The sequence below is a fragment of the Lissotriton vulgaris genome, chromosome 11 (assembly GCF_964263255.1).
Source record: "Lissotriton vulgaris chromosome 11, aLisVul1.2, whole genome shotgun sequence".
Classification (NCBI taxonomy): Eukaryota; Metazoa; Chordata; class Amphibia; order Caudata; family Salamandridae; genus Lissotriton; species Lissotriton vulgaris.
The window spans coordinates 392843892-392859893 of NC_141699.1; the positions used below are offsets into that span (position 1 = coordinate 392843892).

At 43.6% G+C, this 16002-nt stretch overlaps 1 protein-coding gene across 9 annotated transcripts in view; it reads left to right on the top strand.

The window, feature by feature from the left end:
* Positions 1-16002, top strand: part of LOC147679851 (calcium/calmodulin-dependent protein kinase type II subunit beta-like) — a 202178-nt gene that overhangs the window by 121404 nt on the left and 64772 nt on the right. For 7 of the 9 annotated variants that reach the window (XM_086943404.1, XM_086943410.1, XM_086943406.1 and 4 more), the window contains one exon: positions 10678-10806. The exons of the other annotated variants lie outside the window; for them this stretch is intronic. In XM_086943404.1, coding sequence (XP_086799530.1) covers positions 10678-10806 — 129 coding nt within the window. The remainder of the gene's footprint in view (positions 1-10677; positions 10807-16002) is intronic. 9 annotated transcript variants of the gene reach the window in all.

A 16002-nucleotide genomic window follows, 5' to 3' on the forward strand; every position in this document is an offset into this window, starting at 1 on the left:
AAGCCATACCACCACATGCACAGTGATATCTCGGGACTTTCTGTACTTATCTGAACCTACTCAACTTTCTCAGAACCCGCCTTTTAACCAAAGCCTACTCTCACATTCACTCAGTATATAATTGAACCAGAACCCACTCTACAAGCCCAATTTCATAAAAGGGTTTCAAAAAAAGATTATGCTCAAGTCTGAGCTGGCAGGTGTGGAATCTGACAACATCCAAATCCTCATTTGTATGATTCATTTCATATCTAGTTTGAAACTTCAATGCACAGATAGACCCCCTAAGAGGTAAATCAAGAATAGGACAATAAAGAGAGGAAGCAGCTGATGCCATTGCCTGGTTAGACCCTCAGAGGTTGGTCAACAGTATCACAGACTACGGAGGTTACCGGCTTCTCGATTGAGTAAACTGAAACTAGTCCCCTGGAGCGAAACATGGAGACCAGTAAAGCCTGCAAAGAAAATGACACAAATAGGCAAGAACTATGAAGGAAACCCTGATTTAAGGGACTAGAAAGGAGTTAAGCAAAATATAAGCTGAGAGGCACAAAATTAGTGCAAATTGGGCATGGCAGCAAGAGCCCATACTCCAGCTAAAGTTGCCATACACAGTTATTTGTGCAACTGCATCTTATGGTGACGCTTACCATGCTGACCTGGAAGTGCAAGCATAATTTGGATGTGGAAGTGTGAGTCGTAAGTGTTACTTGTCCAAGCCCTACCTTCTCCTGTGCCCTAGCTACCACTGTTCAATCTGCCACTTTCTCCATTCCTGCCCAGTAAGGTGCTTTGTGATGCTCGTAAGTTTTTCTTTGTGTTCAGATGTCTGGCGTGTTAGACTTAATTGAGTACATTTGCCCTAATCTCGTGCATCATCTCTAAACTTGCTGGATCACCTATAAAGGAGTAACAATCAGCACTTGAGAATACTGATCTCAAGAACTCACCATCTCAAGAGGCTATTACATGCAGGGAGTTAAGACATCAACAGAATCCAAAAGAAGAAATGTGAGAATTATACAAAAAGAGGACTAGCCTCCCAGTACATTCTATAATGATCTGAAACAACATTTCGCCATGTCCGGCTCACTACATCAGTCCTCTGGTTCGCTTCAAGGAGCATCTCATTAATAATCGATGGGGAACCCCAGCTTTTCAAGGCTATAAGTCTCACATTTAATGTATAGTTCATTATTCCCTAGTTAGAGTTCAATGTGAAAAGTAACAGCATGTACATACATACCAGAAAACCTCCTCTGATGAATGTCTTCCTCATCTTTGCAAACAACAAAAGTGTGCCAATTCTAATTTCTTGAACATCTCTAGGCCTATGTTCTCAAACATTTAGTCAAGATCTATGCTGTTCATCCAACCGACCAATACAATCAAAGACAGTCCTGTAGCCACCAAGGTTCCATGCAACCAAACCCCATTCCACATTCTGTCTTCCCAAACAGTAAATACAAAACACACAAGATGATGGACGGAATGTTGCGCAATGGCAAAACATTCACCCCCAGTCACAGATCTGGGCTTAATCCATCGTTATTTTGCTCACCAAGCCACCCCAGTTCAGACATGGCCATATGCAAATCAGTCTTCACCCTGTGCCTCATGGGAACAGTCCAGCCCGAACTGCCTAGCCATGTCTTCCCTTGACCGGAATCCAGCATCCTAGGATCGGTTTCTGGCTATCAGCCGTCTTCAGCCATGATAGCTTGACTCCAGTGGCTTAGTGAGCACGGGACCCACGTCTGGGCATACCCTTCCCATATAGGGTGAACAGCAAAACACACAAGATGATGGATGAAATGTTGCGCAATGGCAAAACATTCACCCCCAGTCACAGACCTGGGTTTAATCCATCGTTATTTTGCTCACCAAGCCACCCCAGTTCAGACATGGCCGTATGCAAATCAGTCTTGACCCTGTGCCTCATGGGAACAGTCCAGCCCGAACTGCCAATCCATGTCTTCCCTTGACCGGAATCCAGCATCCTTGGACCAGTTTATCAGCCGTCTTCAGCCATAATAGCTTGACTCCAGTGGCTTAGTGAGCACGGGACCCACGTCTGGGCATACCCTTCCCACATAGGGTGAACAGTAGAGCACACAAGATAATGGACGGAATGTGGCTCAATGGCAAAACATTCACCCCCAGTCATAGATCTGGGTTTAATCCAGCGTTATTTTGGTCACCAAGCCACCCCAGTTCAGACATGGCCATATGCAAACCAGTCTTGACCCTGTGCCTCATGGTAACAGTCCAGCCCGAACTACCAAGCAATGTCCTCCCTGAACCAGAATCAAGCATCCTAGGACCGGTTTCTGGCTATCAGCCGTCTTCAGCCATGATAGCTTGACTCCAGTGGCTTAGTGAGCACGGGACCCACGTCTGGGCATACCCTTCCCACATAGGGTGAACAGCAAAACACACAAGATGATGGACAGAATGTTGCGCAATGGCAAAATATTCACCCCCAGTCACAGATCTGGGTTTTATCCATCGTTATTTTGCTCACCAAGCCACCCCAGTTCAGACATGGCCATATGCAAACCGGTTTCTGGCTATCAGCCGTCTTCAGCCACGATAGCTTCAGCTTGGAGTCAAGCTATCCTGGCTGAAGACGGCTGATAGCCAGAAACCGGTCCTAGGATGCTTGATTCCGGGCCAGGGAAGACATGGCTTGGCAGTTCGGGCTGGACTGTTCCCATGAGGCACAGGGACAAGACTGATTTGCATATGGCCATGTCTGAACTCGGGTGGCTTGGTGAGCAAAATAACGATGGATTAAACCCAGATCTGGGGATGAATGTTTTGCCATTGCGCAACATTCCGTCCATCATCTTGTGTGTTTTGCTTGTCACCCTATGTGGGAAGGGTATGCCCAGACGTGGGTCCCGTGTTCACTAAGCCGCTGGAGTCAAGCTATCATGGCTGAAGACGGCTGATAGCCAGAAACCGGTCCTAGGATGCTTGATTCCGGTCCAGGGAAGACGTGGCTTGGCAGTTCGGGTTGGACTGTTCCCATGAAGCACAGGGTCAAGGCTGATTTGCATATGGCTATGTCTGAACTGGGGTGATGTGGTGAGCAAAAAAACGATGGATTTAGGCCCAGATCTCTGTACTGGGGTGAATGTATGACATTGTTCTGCTTTCTGTCCATCAACTTTTGTTTTTGCAAACAGTAAATACAACAAAACTATTTCATATATTCTCATCCCTAGGACTATAACTACCCAAAGTCCAACTTTTCCTCAGAAAAAGTAATCCGTTGAAATCTACTTCATATTCTGTGTCCAAACCACTATGGGCCTGATTACGAGTTTCGGCAGTGAGAGGGCGGGCTGTACTCCGCCACGTCCCCGAGACTCGCCACCGCCCGCTAGATAAGTGGGCGGCGTGGTGTTCTCAGGGCTGTGCCCCTTTCAAAGGCTGCAGTGACTTTGAAAAAAGGCACCACAATGGGAATACCTCACAAGGTTCTTGCCCGGCATGGATTGAAAGTCTGTGCCATGCTGGAACTCTTTTCCATGCACACACGGGGGCACATTCTATGCCTCCCTGTGTGCATACACAAGTGGAAGAGGCACAGAACCTCCATGGCACCGCCGGTAGAGAGGAAATTCCTAATATGCTTGGTGGGAACTCGACGCTTCTGCCAAGCATATTGCGGCCTTCGACTGCCGTGCCACCTCAAGGGAACAGCAGTTCCCTGGCGGTGATGATGGTCCTAGGGCGGTCTAAGCATCCAAGTAGTAATGGGTCAGTTGCACCGCTGGTGCAGCGGTGGCTGGACAGCTCCACCACGAGTCTGTTGGTCCTTGGGCCGACAGACTCTTAATCAGGCCCTAAGTCCTGTCTTCCCAGTCAGCAATCAGCTGATCCAGCCAAAGCCCACATCACATACCGATTCTCAGAGCATCCCATCCAGACAAAACCTATCTCACATGTCCTGTCTCTCATGCCTCATCCTACCAAATCCTTTACCACCATCACCATGAAGATCACAGGAGAGACACCACCTAACCATGACTCTCACCAGAACAGCTAATACCTTGCCCTGATCTCACCAGAATTGCCACCACCAACACACCCAGACCATGATCAGGAAATACAAAGCCTCGCTCTTCTTAACTTCACCAGGACAGCCACCACATAACTCTGAACTTTACCATGACTGTTAACCTCCCTTTGAACTTCACAATAACAACAAACATCTTGCTATGAACCTTCCCAGGACAGCAACGCCCCAACCATAAATCCTACCATAACCCCTGCCACCTTATACTGAACTTCACCTGAGCCTTGGCAGGACATTCACCACTTCATGATGACCCTTACCAGAACGACGTCCACCTCACTGTGTGCCACAAATCTATCACAGACCCTTTCACAACTCTTTGGGGCGCTGTCTCAGGCTGTTAAAACTGGCACCTAACTAAAGCATCAACAATACACAAATAGAAATGCAAGTTCACCATATAGCAAATTGAATCCTCACACCATTGCCTCCCCCTTAAAGAATGTAGCTGTAGTGAAATATATCCATGCCACCAGAACACAGTCATGATAGGGTTTCCAGCACTGTAACCTGACGTTATATGTACTGCTACATACCTCAAACTCCTCATACTCACTATTTTGACCAGAAGAGTCCTTCTAAACTTTCCATTTAAAGCAAAATAAAGCAGAGCTCCTTCACCACCTGGTTAAGTACATCTTTCAAGGAGCATAGCCACCATGTGTAAGCAAATCACCCCCCTACCTGGTATGGACCAGTGGCATGGAATAGTTGTTGCAGCGTTCTCACAGTGATCTCTCATGTGCCGTGTGGGAAGTACAGTGTTTTTGTCCCCTCAAGAGGGACAATCATATAGGGTCTTGTTACTCACTGCAGTCAGCCCCAACATCCATTTTAGGATTCCGGTGGGAAGTGCTGCAATTAAGATAGATACAACTTCCAGAGGACACAAGGGCAAAGCTAGATCTGGAAGTCGAGGAGTTCCACAGCCCTTTGGCAAAATAATACCAGATTCTGATAGTCGCTAACTTAGGCAACTAAAATATACTCATTCAAGCTTCAAACTGCAAATCAGACACCCTCATAGTCCTGCCCCTTTATTTTTTCCAATAGAACCAGAATAACCAAACCACTTTTAAAAACAACTGATGGAGACTTGGAAAGAAGTGGTCTTAAAAAGCTAATATCACTTTCAGTTCTGTAAACTACTAATCAGCAAATGCATGCTTTTTCAGAAAAAATAACCCGATATTCAGGAAATGCAGAAATATCGAGCATGTTTGTAAGTCTTGCCTAGACAGTGCGTGCATTGTCATTACGAGACATGCTGTATCCGGAATTAGGGATTTGAAGCTCTTCCCATCTTTTTATTTGGATAATGTGTTCATAAGGCCATCCTTTTGTACAGTTGTAACCACCAATGAGGACTACTCCCATTACATGTTATCTTACTCAGTTTTTTTTTTTACAGTTTTTCAGCACTTTTTGTTCTGATTTTTTGGGAGCTTGTGTTGGTGTCACGACAACAATACACTTCCCTGACCATATTGGTTTATTTTTTAGAGTTTCTTTTAGATGCTATTTTTATAGACATTTTCTTTTTGCACTCCAGTTCCCACACCTGTTGCTTGTTTGCAGTTGGGAGTGCTCCAGGTCCTACACTTGCTATGGAGCAGAGCTCTCCCGGCCTTACTAGCTTTCACTTTAGTGCCTCTGCAATAACGATCGAGGAGAGGTCCCATGCTCCTTAGATGAACTGCTGCGCTCAGAGTGCAGTCCCTGAGGCTGCACCAGCCAAACTGCAGTAAGTTTTCTCCCAACCGGGGGTCTGTTTTTTTTCCACACCAGCCCTCCCAACCTCTTCCTCCTCCTCCTCCTCCCCAGACTCGTATGCTGTTTTTATAGGCATTTTCTTTTGATTTGGGCACTTGTCAGCGCTCCACTTCCCACGCTTATTGTTGCTTTGTTGCGTTGGTGCTTGTTGTGCACTTCCCACCTCCCCCGTTGTAAAGGAGTCAGTGTGACTGTGTGTGTTTGTTTTTTAGCTTTCTTCGTATCAGCCCTCATTTCCGTTCTCAATTTTGTTTTGCGTGACTTTCTTAAAATGGCATGTAGTATTAAAAGCGTTACAATGTAAATGATTGTAATCCAGTTGACAATATTGTGTTTGTTTGGTCTGATCAGCATGTTTTTAGCTTTGGAGTTTCAACAGCATTTTAAATATTATTTGCTAACCCTACTTTCGGATAAGCATGTTTATAGCTTTCACGTTTTTTTTAGAGTGCAAACCATTTACATTCTTTTTCATTGTATTGTTGCACTAGCAAAGATTTGTGAAGTAGTCCGTGTGACCGTATGTTTTTGTTTTTAAACTTTCTTAGTATCAGCATTTTTTTCCGTTCGCCATTTTTGTTTACATGAGTTTCTTTAGATGGCATATTGTATTCAAGAAGTTACAATGTAAAGTATGCATCTGTTTTTAGGTTGCAACTGTTCTGTGTTTCAGAGCTAATAACAAGTTTGCATGTATATAGCATGGTTGAAGTCCAGTGCGGCGTTATTGTCTTCAGACACACTTGTATGATGAAAAAAATAAAATATGCTGATTATGTACACTATTTTTCTCTCTTAATACAAAGTTCTTTCTGAAACATCGGGGTTGTAGCCGCATTTTTTATGTTTACCCCCATTGCTGCTGGAGCTAGTCACTCATGAGGCCATCTTCCTTGGCGGCTGGTTATTTACATTGAGCACTTCCAAGAAGTGCCTGCCAGCACTCTGCCCAATTTCGACGCAATTGCTATTTACAATGCCAGTAGCTCTAACTTTCACAAATGCGGGACCCATTGCATTGTAAATGCTTATTTTAAATTCTTCACTGTAAAACATCCCTGGACAGACTAACAGCAGATCCGCTACAACTGGTTTTCAATTCGACTTTAACTGCCTTACTATCTCTTTTGTGTCACTGTCTGTCTTTCCCTCACCACTTTGTAGGCACCCTGTGCTTTCTCTGGTTTATCCCAGTATCATCTTTTTGTGTTATTCCAGCTCCTTATGACTTCCGTACCAATCTCCACATCTTTTCCTCATTCCCTGTCTGGGCCCTATTACTTTCTATAACTTATTCCCTTGCTGTCTGCTTTTCTTTTTTTCCTCTCTCGTCCACTGTATTAATATGTGCCTTGTCCATTAATTTGCTTGTGTGTGATGTACTTTCATTAGATGGTACTGGAGCAGGCGTCTTAGCACTTTAATAGAACATAGCCACCCAGTGTTGGAAGTCTTTGGGTGGATCCACTTACTCTCATGCTGAGTTCCCTTCTCAGCCAGGTAGTTCCTGTCAGGCAAATCTTCTTTTTTCAATGTTCAGTAGTGCGAGGAGGTTCTTTCTTGTGGTGCACCTTCTGGTGTGAAACGAGTTACTGTAGGATATTGGACTCCTGCTATAACAGCCAGTTATCCACTGTTTCTTTGAACTCCAGGTCCCCTAGTCCCAAGGGTCCTGCTTTCCAGGATTCTGCAAAAACCATAGTATCAGCAATCTTGAATTCAACAGATGCTACACAAATGTGTGCTTCTGTTTCCTAAAGAACAAGAAATTAAAATAATATTTTTGCTCCTGCTTCTTGTTTTGAAGTTCACTGCAAAACTCTGCCCTGAAAGTGGCAAACGTGTTTGTGTGAACTCTTTAAAAAGTCAGACCAGAATATCATTTCACAGGTGACTTCAGTTGGATATTTGTCACCCTTTTACTTTACGATGCAAATTTCCATGTGCCAGTTTGTCATCAAACTTAGCTGTTTTGTAGTTGGAGATTGTCATAACCTGTTCTAGGTTTTGCCAGTGGTCCCGAGCAGTTGCGTAACGCAATTTGATGGGGCCCCCCTGCAAGGTACGTGGAGGGGCCCCCTAAGACTCTATCAGGAGCTCCCCGGCTAAAGTGCTGTGCTGAGGGGCCCCCTGTAGCTTGGGGCCACTGCACCGCAGGGGCTGTGGGGGCCTGTGTTACGCCCCTGGTCACGAGGTCCACCCCCTGCATGTTTAAAATTATCTTAGTGCTACTTATGCTAGCGGTGGTTAAGTCCAGCCATACTTCTATTGCTGGCTGATGCATGCCCCTCCTTAGAAGGAACACCGATGGTCACTCTGATGGTGTGTGTGCTCCTCAGAGCCCCCAGACGGGCAATTAGTCTAAATTTGTCTAGAACTGATACAAAAATTAGAATGTATTTGCAGGATAGGTTTTCACTGCACCACAGTTACATGCTTCAGTCTTAGCTGATGACCTTGCTACTGGCTAACCGTGGTACCTCTAGGAGACATCACATGATGGCAGAAACTTCCATGGTCCCCAGGTAGGGTTACTTCTAAAGCCACTTGTGCATCTTCTTTGCCCAGCTCTACTCTCTTAAAGTAGACTCTCCTATTCTGATGTCTCAGCTGACAGTTTTCTGTAGTAGCAAATATTTGTTGCAGTCCTTAAATATTTGAAGGTGATCCCTCATTGGACCAGTTTGTTGTCTGGCTATGAAGGAGAGTGTTTATCACTTTTAGAAAGAAGCAAGTCTTCTGTCTAGTGGACCTAAGACTTTTGTTTCACACCTCATGTGCCTTGATCAGACATTCCACTTATACTCCACTTCCATTTTGCATTGGATATGAATGTGGTTCTAAATGGTCTACCACATAACCCTTTCAAACCCGTGGTGTCTGCTTATATTAAAAATGTTCAATAAATAGCAACAAAAAGTGCATCACTTTAGATGTCAGTAAGCCCAGACATATTTGTCATGCTCATGTCAAAATGAAAGCAGGTTACTTGCCTCTGCGATTCACTTGACCTCTGCCTGTCTCTTCTCTAGAATGAACCAAGCCGTAGTTTACTGGTCATTAACCATACTATTTAAGTCATGTATGTTATCAGACATTTGGAAGGTCCAGTGAGATTGTTTACACCAAGAAGTAGCTCCCATCCTGCATTGGCTATGATTATGCCCTGCTGCATAAGTCATTCAAACCTGTGATGCCAGTTTATATCAAGTAATGCTCGATAAATAGCAGCAAAGCGTTCTTCAATAAGCCGAGGTATAGTGATTTACGATCCTGTAAAAATTAAAGCATGTTGCTCACCTCAACCCTCCACCTGTCTCTTCTGTAAAATTAGCCTTCTTGTAATTTACCAGCCATAAACTATATTTGTTACAAGTCGAGGTTCACATTTGGAAGGCCCCTTAATATTGTTTGCTCCATTAACTTGTTCTCATCCTGTACTAGGTATGAATGTGGTTCTAAATACCCCACCACATAAACCTTTGTGCCCGTATATCAACTTAGTGACTTGGAAAACTGTCTTCTTGTTAATTCCTATCATGCAGAAAGGGAGCTGGAGCCTTTATAGCCCAGGAGTGTTTTCCTGTTTTTATGAGGGATAAAGTTGTACTGTAGAATCACAACTCCTAAATTTTGTAGATTAAGTAATTTTATTCTCCACTATTTTGCATGCTACTCTTCTTCTGGAATAAAAGGACTCTTCATAAATCAGAGGTATATAGAGGTGAAAGCTAAAGGCAGACCGAAAATTTAGTGCCCGCATCATATGGATTGGGTGAGTGGGGAAGTGAGCACCCAGAGAGAATATCTTTATTTGTTTTTATAAATCCCACACTAATTCAGTCAGGGCACAGTTTTCCATATGAACTGGCTAAAAAGCCAAAGCTTTGAAGGTGTTACTCATATCAAAACAGTGACCTTATCCTCCACCTCAGAAGTTGTTGTAGTATAGAGGAGAATTATTTTTTATTTCAGCACAACTCTTTTATGTGCCCATGCTCACATTGTGTTCCACTCTTTAGAGTCTGGTTTCGGAGATGAATGAATCCATGGTTGCCACCCATTTCGGTCAGGCTCTGCTCAATAATATGTGTAGTTAAGACCTATGCTTAAGTTTGCCAGATGATTCTGTGTTATTTGGGACACCATTTTGGATTCCAGTTTTTTCCAGTAATCTAAACTTTTAGTCCAATGTATTCAATTGAGATGAAGCAATTCCCAGAATGCATTGGATTGTAAATGACTGCAAAGAGCTGGAACATGATGTCTGATCACATGGAGCATCTGGTAAGTTTATGTATGCTAAAATGTAAGCCAGGCCAGTTACACTGCATTTCATTAAATTTCATGAACGGGAATGATCCGTACACATAGGATGAAAGTGGCTGGGATTTAAGAATAGATAAGTTACTCACTGTCGTAACGCCTGTATTCTTAGTGCGTAAGCCAGTTAAACAATACAAGGCATTAGTGGTCACATCTGCTCCAACCTGTCTATAATGTATACTTTACTCCTTAGTAGAGCAAAGAAGATTAGCCTTGCAAGAGCAAAAGCAAGGAAAAAGGGAGAAGCCTTTATGTGGGAGGAGTCTAGTATGTATTTTTTGAAGAGTCCATCCCACTTACTTCAGTACCATCCAATTGGAAGATGTCCCACATATATGGTTGAAGGGGCTAATACTACATGGGTTACCATCCTAATATTTGCTTGTCTTTTACCCTGCCCTCCTGCCTGCTGTTTTTTTCAGAGTCCACTCTTATGCCCTCTGATTCTTATTTCCACTATGGCTTGTTCCTATCTACCTTTTTTATTCCAGCTGCCAGGTTAAGTGATGTTCTAAGCCTGGCCAAGAGAGCAACCCCCGAGGCAGAAGCAACGAGGCCCGTTGCCCCCAGATCTATCCCCCCTCTGGTTCCCTCTATCCCAAACTCTGTGCCTTCCCAATGTGAGTAGCCGGCCAGGATAATGGCACATTGGTGTGAGTAACTGACTTGGCTAACGGTCATGAAGAGTGTGTGCGTATAACCTGCTTGTCTAAAAGCTACATGTTGTTAAGCATCCCGGCTAGGAGCTCTTCGGTTTTGGGCTAGCAGCATGGCTAACGGCTCTGAGTTATGGCTTACCAATCTGTTTAACAGCTCAATGGTGTGTGAAACCAGCCTGGCTAAGAGTTAACTGAGCTCTGTTGGTAACCAACTTGTTTGTCAGACATTGTTTGACTCTGACTTGGCTAACCGCTATACATGTGCCTATGCACCCTTACAATTTTACGACCCAGCTGTACTAGAAGTTAAGCTTTGTGGACATGTAGGCTGCCTTTTGAATTAAAACACTGTGTGTAATTAGCCTTGGTAATTGCCAATTATTGGGGCCAACTAGTTGTCATAAAAACTAAACATTGTGACAAGATTACCAGCTGTGTAAGGGTTTAGATTATGTGTTTAGCCTGTCATAGAGGTAAGCGACTTCAGCAGCCTGCTATTTCCATATTTAAACAGATTGACAATCTGAACTGGCCTAAAGAACAGGAGTTTACCTGACAGTTGCCGATTGAGAGGGACTGCTGGTCTCTTTTAGTCGTTTAATATGGTATTTATTTAAAAAAAAAACTCTATTCCAAGAATGTTAGTCAAACTGGGACTTAGCACTCAAAAGTACTCTCGGTTATATGAAATGAAATACCAGTATTTGTAAAGCGCACAGCTACCTCCGAAGTGGTGTCCCGGCGCTGGGGGCCCTCGGGAAGATTAATTGCCTAGAGTCACATGGGGCTGGGCTGACTTGCTGCCGGTGCTGGGGATCGATCTGTGAGCCCCAGATTTCAGCTGCGCCACACCTCTTCCACATGTTCTTCTTAGTGAGTCATTGCCAGCTGAACCTGCAAGCAGCCACTTGCAATAACTAAAGCAAACAAAAATGTAACTGTTTCTACTGGGTTGCCGTTTACTTAGCTCTTTGGGCACTTTGACTGCTGTCACAGCTACATTAGCATTCGTAAGGCATGGTTTTCTGTCTTTTTATTTTCATATTGTTTTTGATTTATAGTAAATGAACCATGAGACCTACAACGTTGCAGCCAGGCTCTGCACCCAGCTCTATTGACCCTAGCAACTTCTCATTACAGTGTTTAGCATTGAGGTGCAGACTCAGCGCAGATCCTGGTGAAGTGCTTAGCCTCCATGCCCCCAGACCCTGCTGTTAAACATCCCCAAGCCTTGGGCCGTGGGAACTGACTCCGCATAACCCTGTCTTCCACCCCTCAATGTCCATTTCTTATCACTGTGGCTTTACTTTGTTTACTATTATTATTTTTAATCCACCGATCTCAAATAAGACCCAACTATCGTAATTTTCTCCCAAACAGACTCCTTTGATTTGCAGTGGGCCTTTCAGAGCTATCGAATTTATGGGTAATTATTTTCTACTGTGATGGGCTTTATATTTTCAGGTTTCAACAATGAACGCTATACCTCCCTCCCCTCACTATCCCCCTTCCGGGCGCTGGATCTGCGACCATCCATCTGTCTGGAACCTCACAAAATGGCAGTCATATGTATTTGCACATTCTATGCCAGGATCCGTAAATCCAAAAATGCAAAGGAAATGTTTCACCCATTTGAAGGTTTTGCCGCTGACATCTCCCCACATCCTTTCCTGTGTTGAGGGATGTCCCACCTTCGCCCTCTATCCCTCCAAATGTCTATTACACTGGGATTTAGAAATACGTGTGGAATCCTTCCAAAACGTATAGCTTGGATCCGCTGATCCAGATAATGAACTTGGCAATATGAAAAAATGCTACATCATGCAACTATATATTTTTTTATTTTAATGGCATGATTCTTTTGGAGCTGGATCCATTGATAACCTATGAATAAACAGTCATTATATATGAAAGATTAACCCTTGGAAGTGAATATCTCAACAACTACTTAGTGGAATTTACTTAGGGGATTTTCACCTCACCACAAACGATACCAATTATGAGCAAAGAGTTACATTAATCTCAAATTTTCTGTAAGCCCTTTCAGCAGTTTTTGCTGTTGCCAGACCAGACATTCCAATAGGGCTAAGGAACATAACTTCAAAAACACCTTGAATAGCTCTTTTGTCTGTTTGAACAATCTGCATGACACCTAATAATTTTCATTCGCAAAAAGCAATGGTTTCAGAGTCCATATTTCACGGCAAAGTCATAACCGTAAATTCATTTCCATAACTTGTTTATGTGACATGCTTCTGGTTAATTATGGATATTATTCCTTAGGAACACTAAAGAGGCATATTTTAGTCCGGTGGAGCAGGATTCTCTCTGTAAACCAGTAGAGCTCCTGCTCTACTAAACTTGTAGTTCTGCTGCCTCGTTTGGAGCAAGGGGAAGCACCACGTTTACCGTGTGGAGCCTCGGGTGACTCCGACGGCGTAAGCCTTCGAACTGATTGCCTGTCTGCCACTGGGCCACCAAGTCAAAGTGAAGGTTACCCCATACTATTCAGGAAGGGGCAACCGTCACCAGATTTGCCTGCCCTGGAACGGAACTCAAACAATGGTCCTGACACTTCGCATCATGACCATTGCCTTTTTTATTTTCAAGAAACAATTTCCTTCCTTGGCAGTTTGTTTCTTGAAAACGTAAACCTTGTTGAGCAGATGCAACAAACCTTGCTCCTGCTTACTCTGCACAGTTAAGCACCTTAAGTGGAGCCACCAGACCAATAGCTCCACTGAAGTTACTGAGAGGCCTGCAAGCTTGCTGCACTTTCTGAATTTGACCAGTGGTCCTCCTTAAGGAGAGCACAAGCCTAGACTTCTGCCAACCTAAGAAGTCGGTGGACCACCTGCAGGGTCAAAATTACTGTTAGTCTGTCTTACTTCATTCCCTCCGACTAAATAGGGACTATGCATAACACTGCATTTAGGTAGTGGCAGCTTCAAACCACACTGCTCAATCAATCAATCATGGGGATTGTAAGCACGCTCCTCAACGGTGAGGGTCTCAAGGTGCTTGGGGGGGGGGGGGGGGGGGGGGGAATGGGGAGGTATGCCACTCCGTTCAGCGAAAGAGCCAGGTCTTGAGGGCCTTCCTGAAGGTGTTCAGGGATGGGGCGCCTCTGATGTCTGCCAGTAGCTCGTTCCTGGTCTTGGCTGCGATGTGAGAGAATGATCTTCCGCCTGATCTGGCTCTGTGGATCTGCGGTGTTTCGGTCAGTGAGAGGTTGGATGATCGCAGGTTTCTTTTGCTGAGCTTCGGTATTAACCTTTGATTAACATCCCCTTCATGAAAGATAAACAGGACCTGATCATTCGAACTGCAGTCCGGGCCCATTGTTATCTGTAGCTTGCAGACAGTAGTTTTACAAACCGCTCATGCACACATCTCTTTACCAAACCCCATTTTTGGATCTATGTAATTAAAGATGTTTTTACTTTAGACAACCAAAATGTAAAGTTAATTTTTAACTAATTCTGTTAACCCTTTGGGTGCTTCGGACGGCCCCCAGCCGTCCAACTTCACGTGGGCGTGTGCGGAGGACGGCGCGGGGCTGTATGAACCCCGCCCACTCATTAATTCACTCGCAACCCTGGGGAATTCACGCAGCACGCAAGGGGTTAAAAATCAATTTTCATGCAGGCTGCATAAAAATAAACATGCAACATAAACAATACATAGCAGGTATCATGTATATTACGGTCGAATACCACAATGGGGTTATGGTAGCATTGGTTCACCAGATCTCCTCAATGGCATTATTTAATCATAATTCACAGTTAATAATATATATCCTCATTGTATGCACCACTATCAGTCCTAGCAAAACTCTAAAAATGCCAAACAAGAAGTTGATTAATACTTAAAAAGCTGCTGAAATTCCCATTCACATTAAAACCATTCCTCAGCTTCATTAGTAAGTCAAGTTTTCTGATCTCCATAAACACACGTTCATCACTTAATCCACATAACAAAGGATACATGAGAAAAACCGGAAATATTTTCACAAATGGACAATGGAAGAAAACTTGTTAAAACCATAACTACGGAGCTGAAATGTGCCTTCTCACATCGGAATGCCATTACCCAAGTGGCTGAAGAATTTGGAACCTAAAATAGTGGTATCCATGTTAGCTTATGATTAACCAATGTATCGAAATTCACTCATCGTTTTTGTTCGCCATCAAGACTCCTCCTTCTTTTTTTATATGTCCAAACCATATCCCCCTGCGTTTACTCGGGTTCGTTAGTAGCTGATTATAAGAATTTTACGGTAAGCATCTCGCATATTATAACGTGCAGCTGTAGAAATATTACAGATTATCATATCATCAACAAGAGATAATGTCAAGATATGCGCACAGCCTTTTTTAGGGAAAATATTTTTCTCGACTTACTATCTCCATGACATCCCTTACAGAGATCTTAAACCGATAAAAGGCAAGTAAAGATCCCTGTCTTTTGCTTCAGTAATTACATTTTGTGACCTCAGTGCTTTCAGTCACCTTAATTCTGAATTTAGTATCTTTACATATCTCCCAGAAGGCAGAAAGTCATTCAGAAGGATCTCCCGGTTTAGACATCTTAGGCCACAATATAGCTTGATTTACGTTATCAGACTCCTGCCATAGAATGCTCTCAGATGGCACCATGTCTTCTGTCACAGTGTATATCACATTCTAGAAGAATAACTGCCCTGCATCACAGATTGCATCCAGTTCTAGATAAAGCGTTTAGGAGCGTACCTGCTATTCCACTAGTAGCTGTGCATTCTGGAAAAGCGCTTACGTCGCCATGCTTGCTTTGTCACAGCTTATGGGGTATTCTAGAAAAGGACACTGACTTCTACATCACAACTTGTTCTTCATTCTAAAAGCAATTTACAGTTTACCTTCTACGCTTGCTCAGTGTTGTAGGAAAGTTCTCAGCGTAGGCGCAGGCTCTGATATCTAGGACTGTATTTGATGGTGGGAACATTGCGATGCAGAAAAAAAAATGTGAAAAAGGGAGGGAGCATTAATAATTAAATCTGGTAGATGATGACCATTCGTTCTTACGAATGAAAGAGGTGATGTAATAGCTGTAACCGCGAGAATTTTGTTTTTTGCTCTAATTGTTTTTCAAGAAAGCATTATTCTTTTGCAGAGAAGA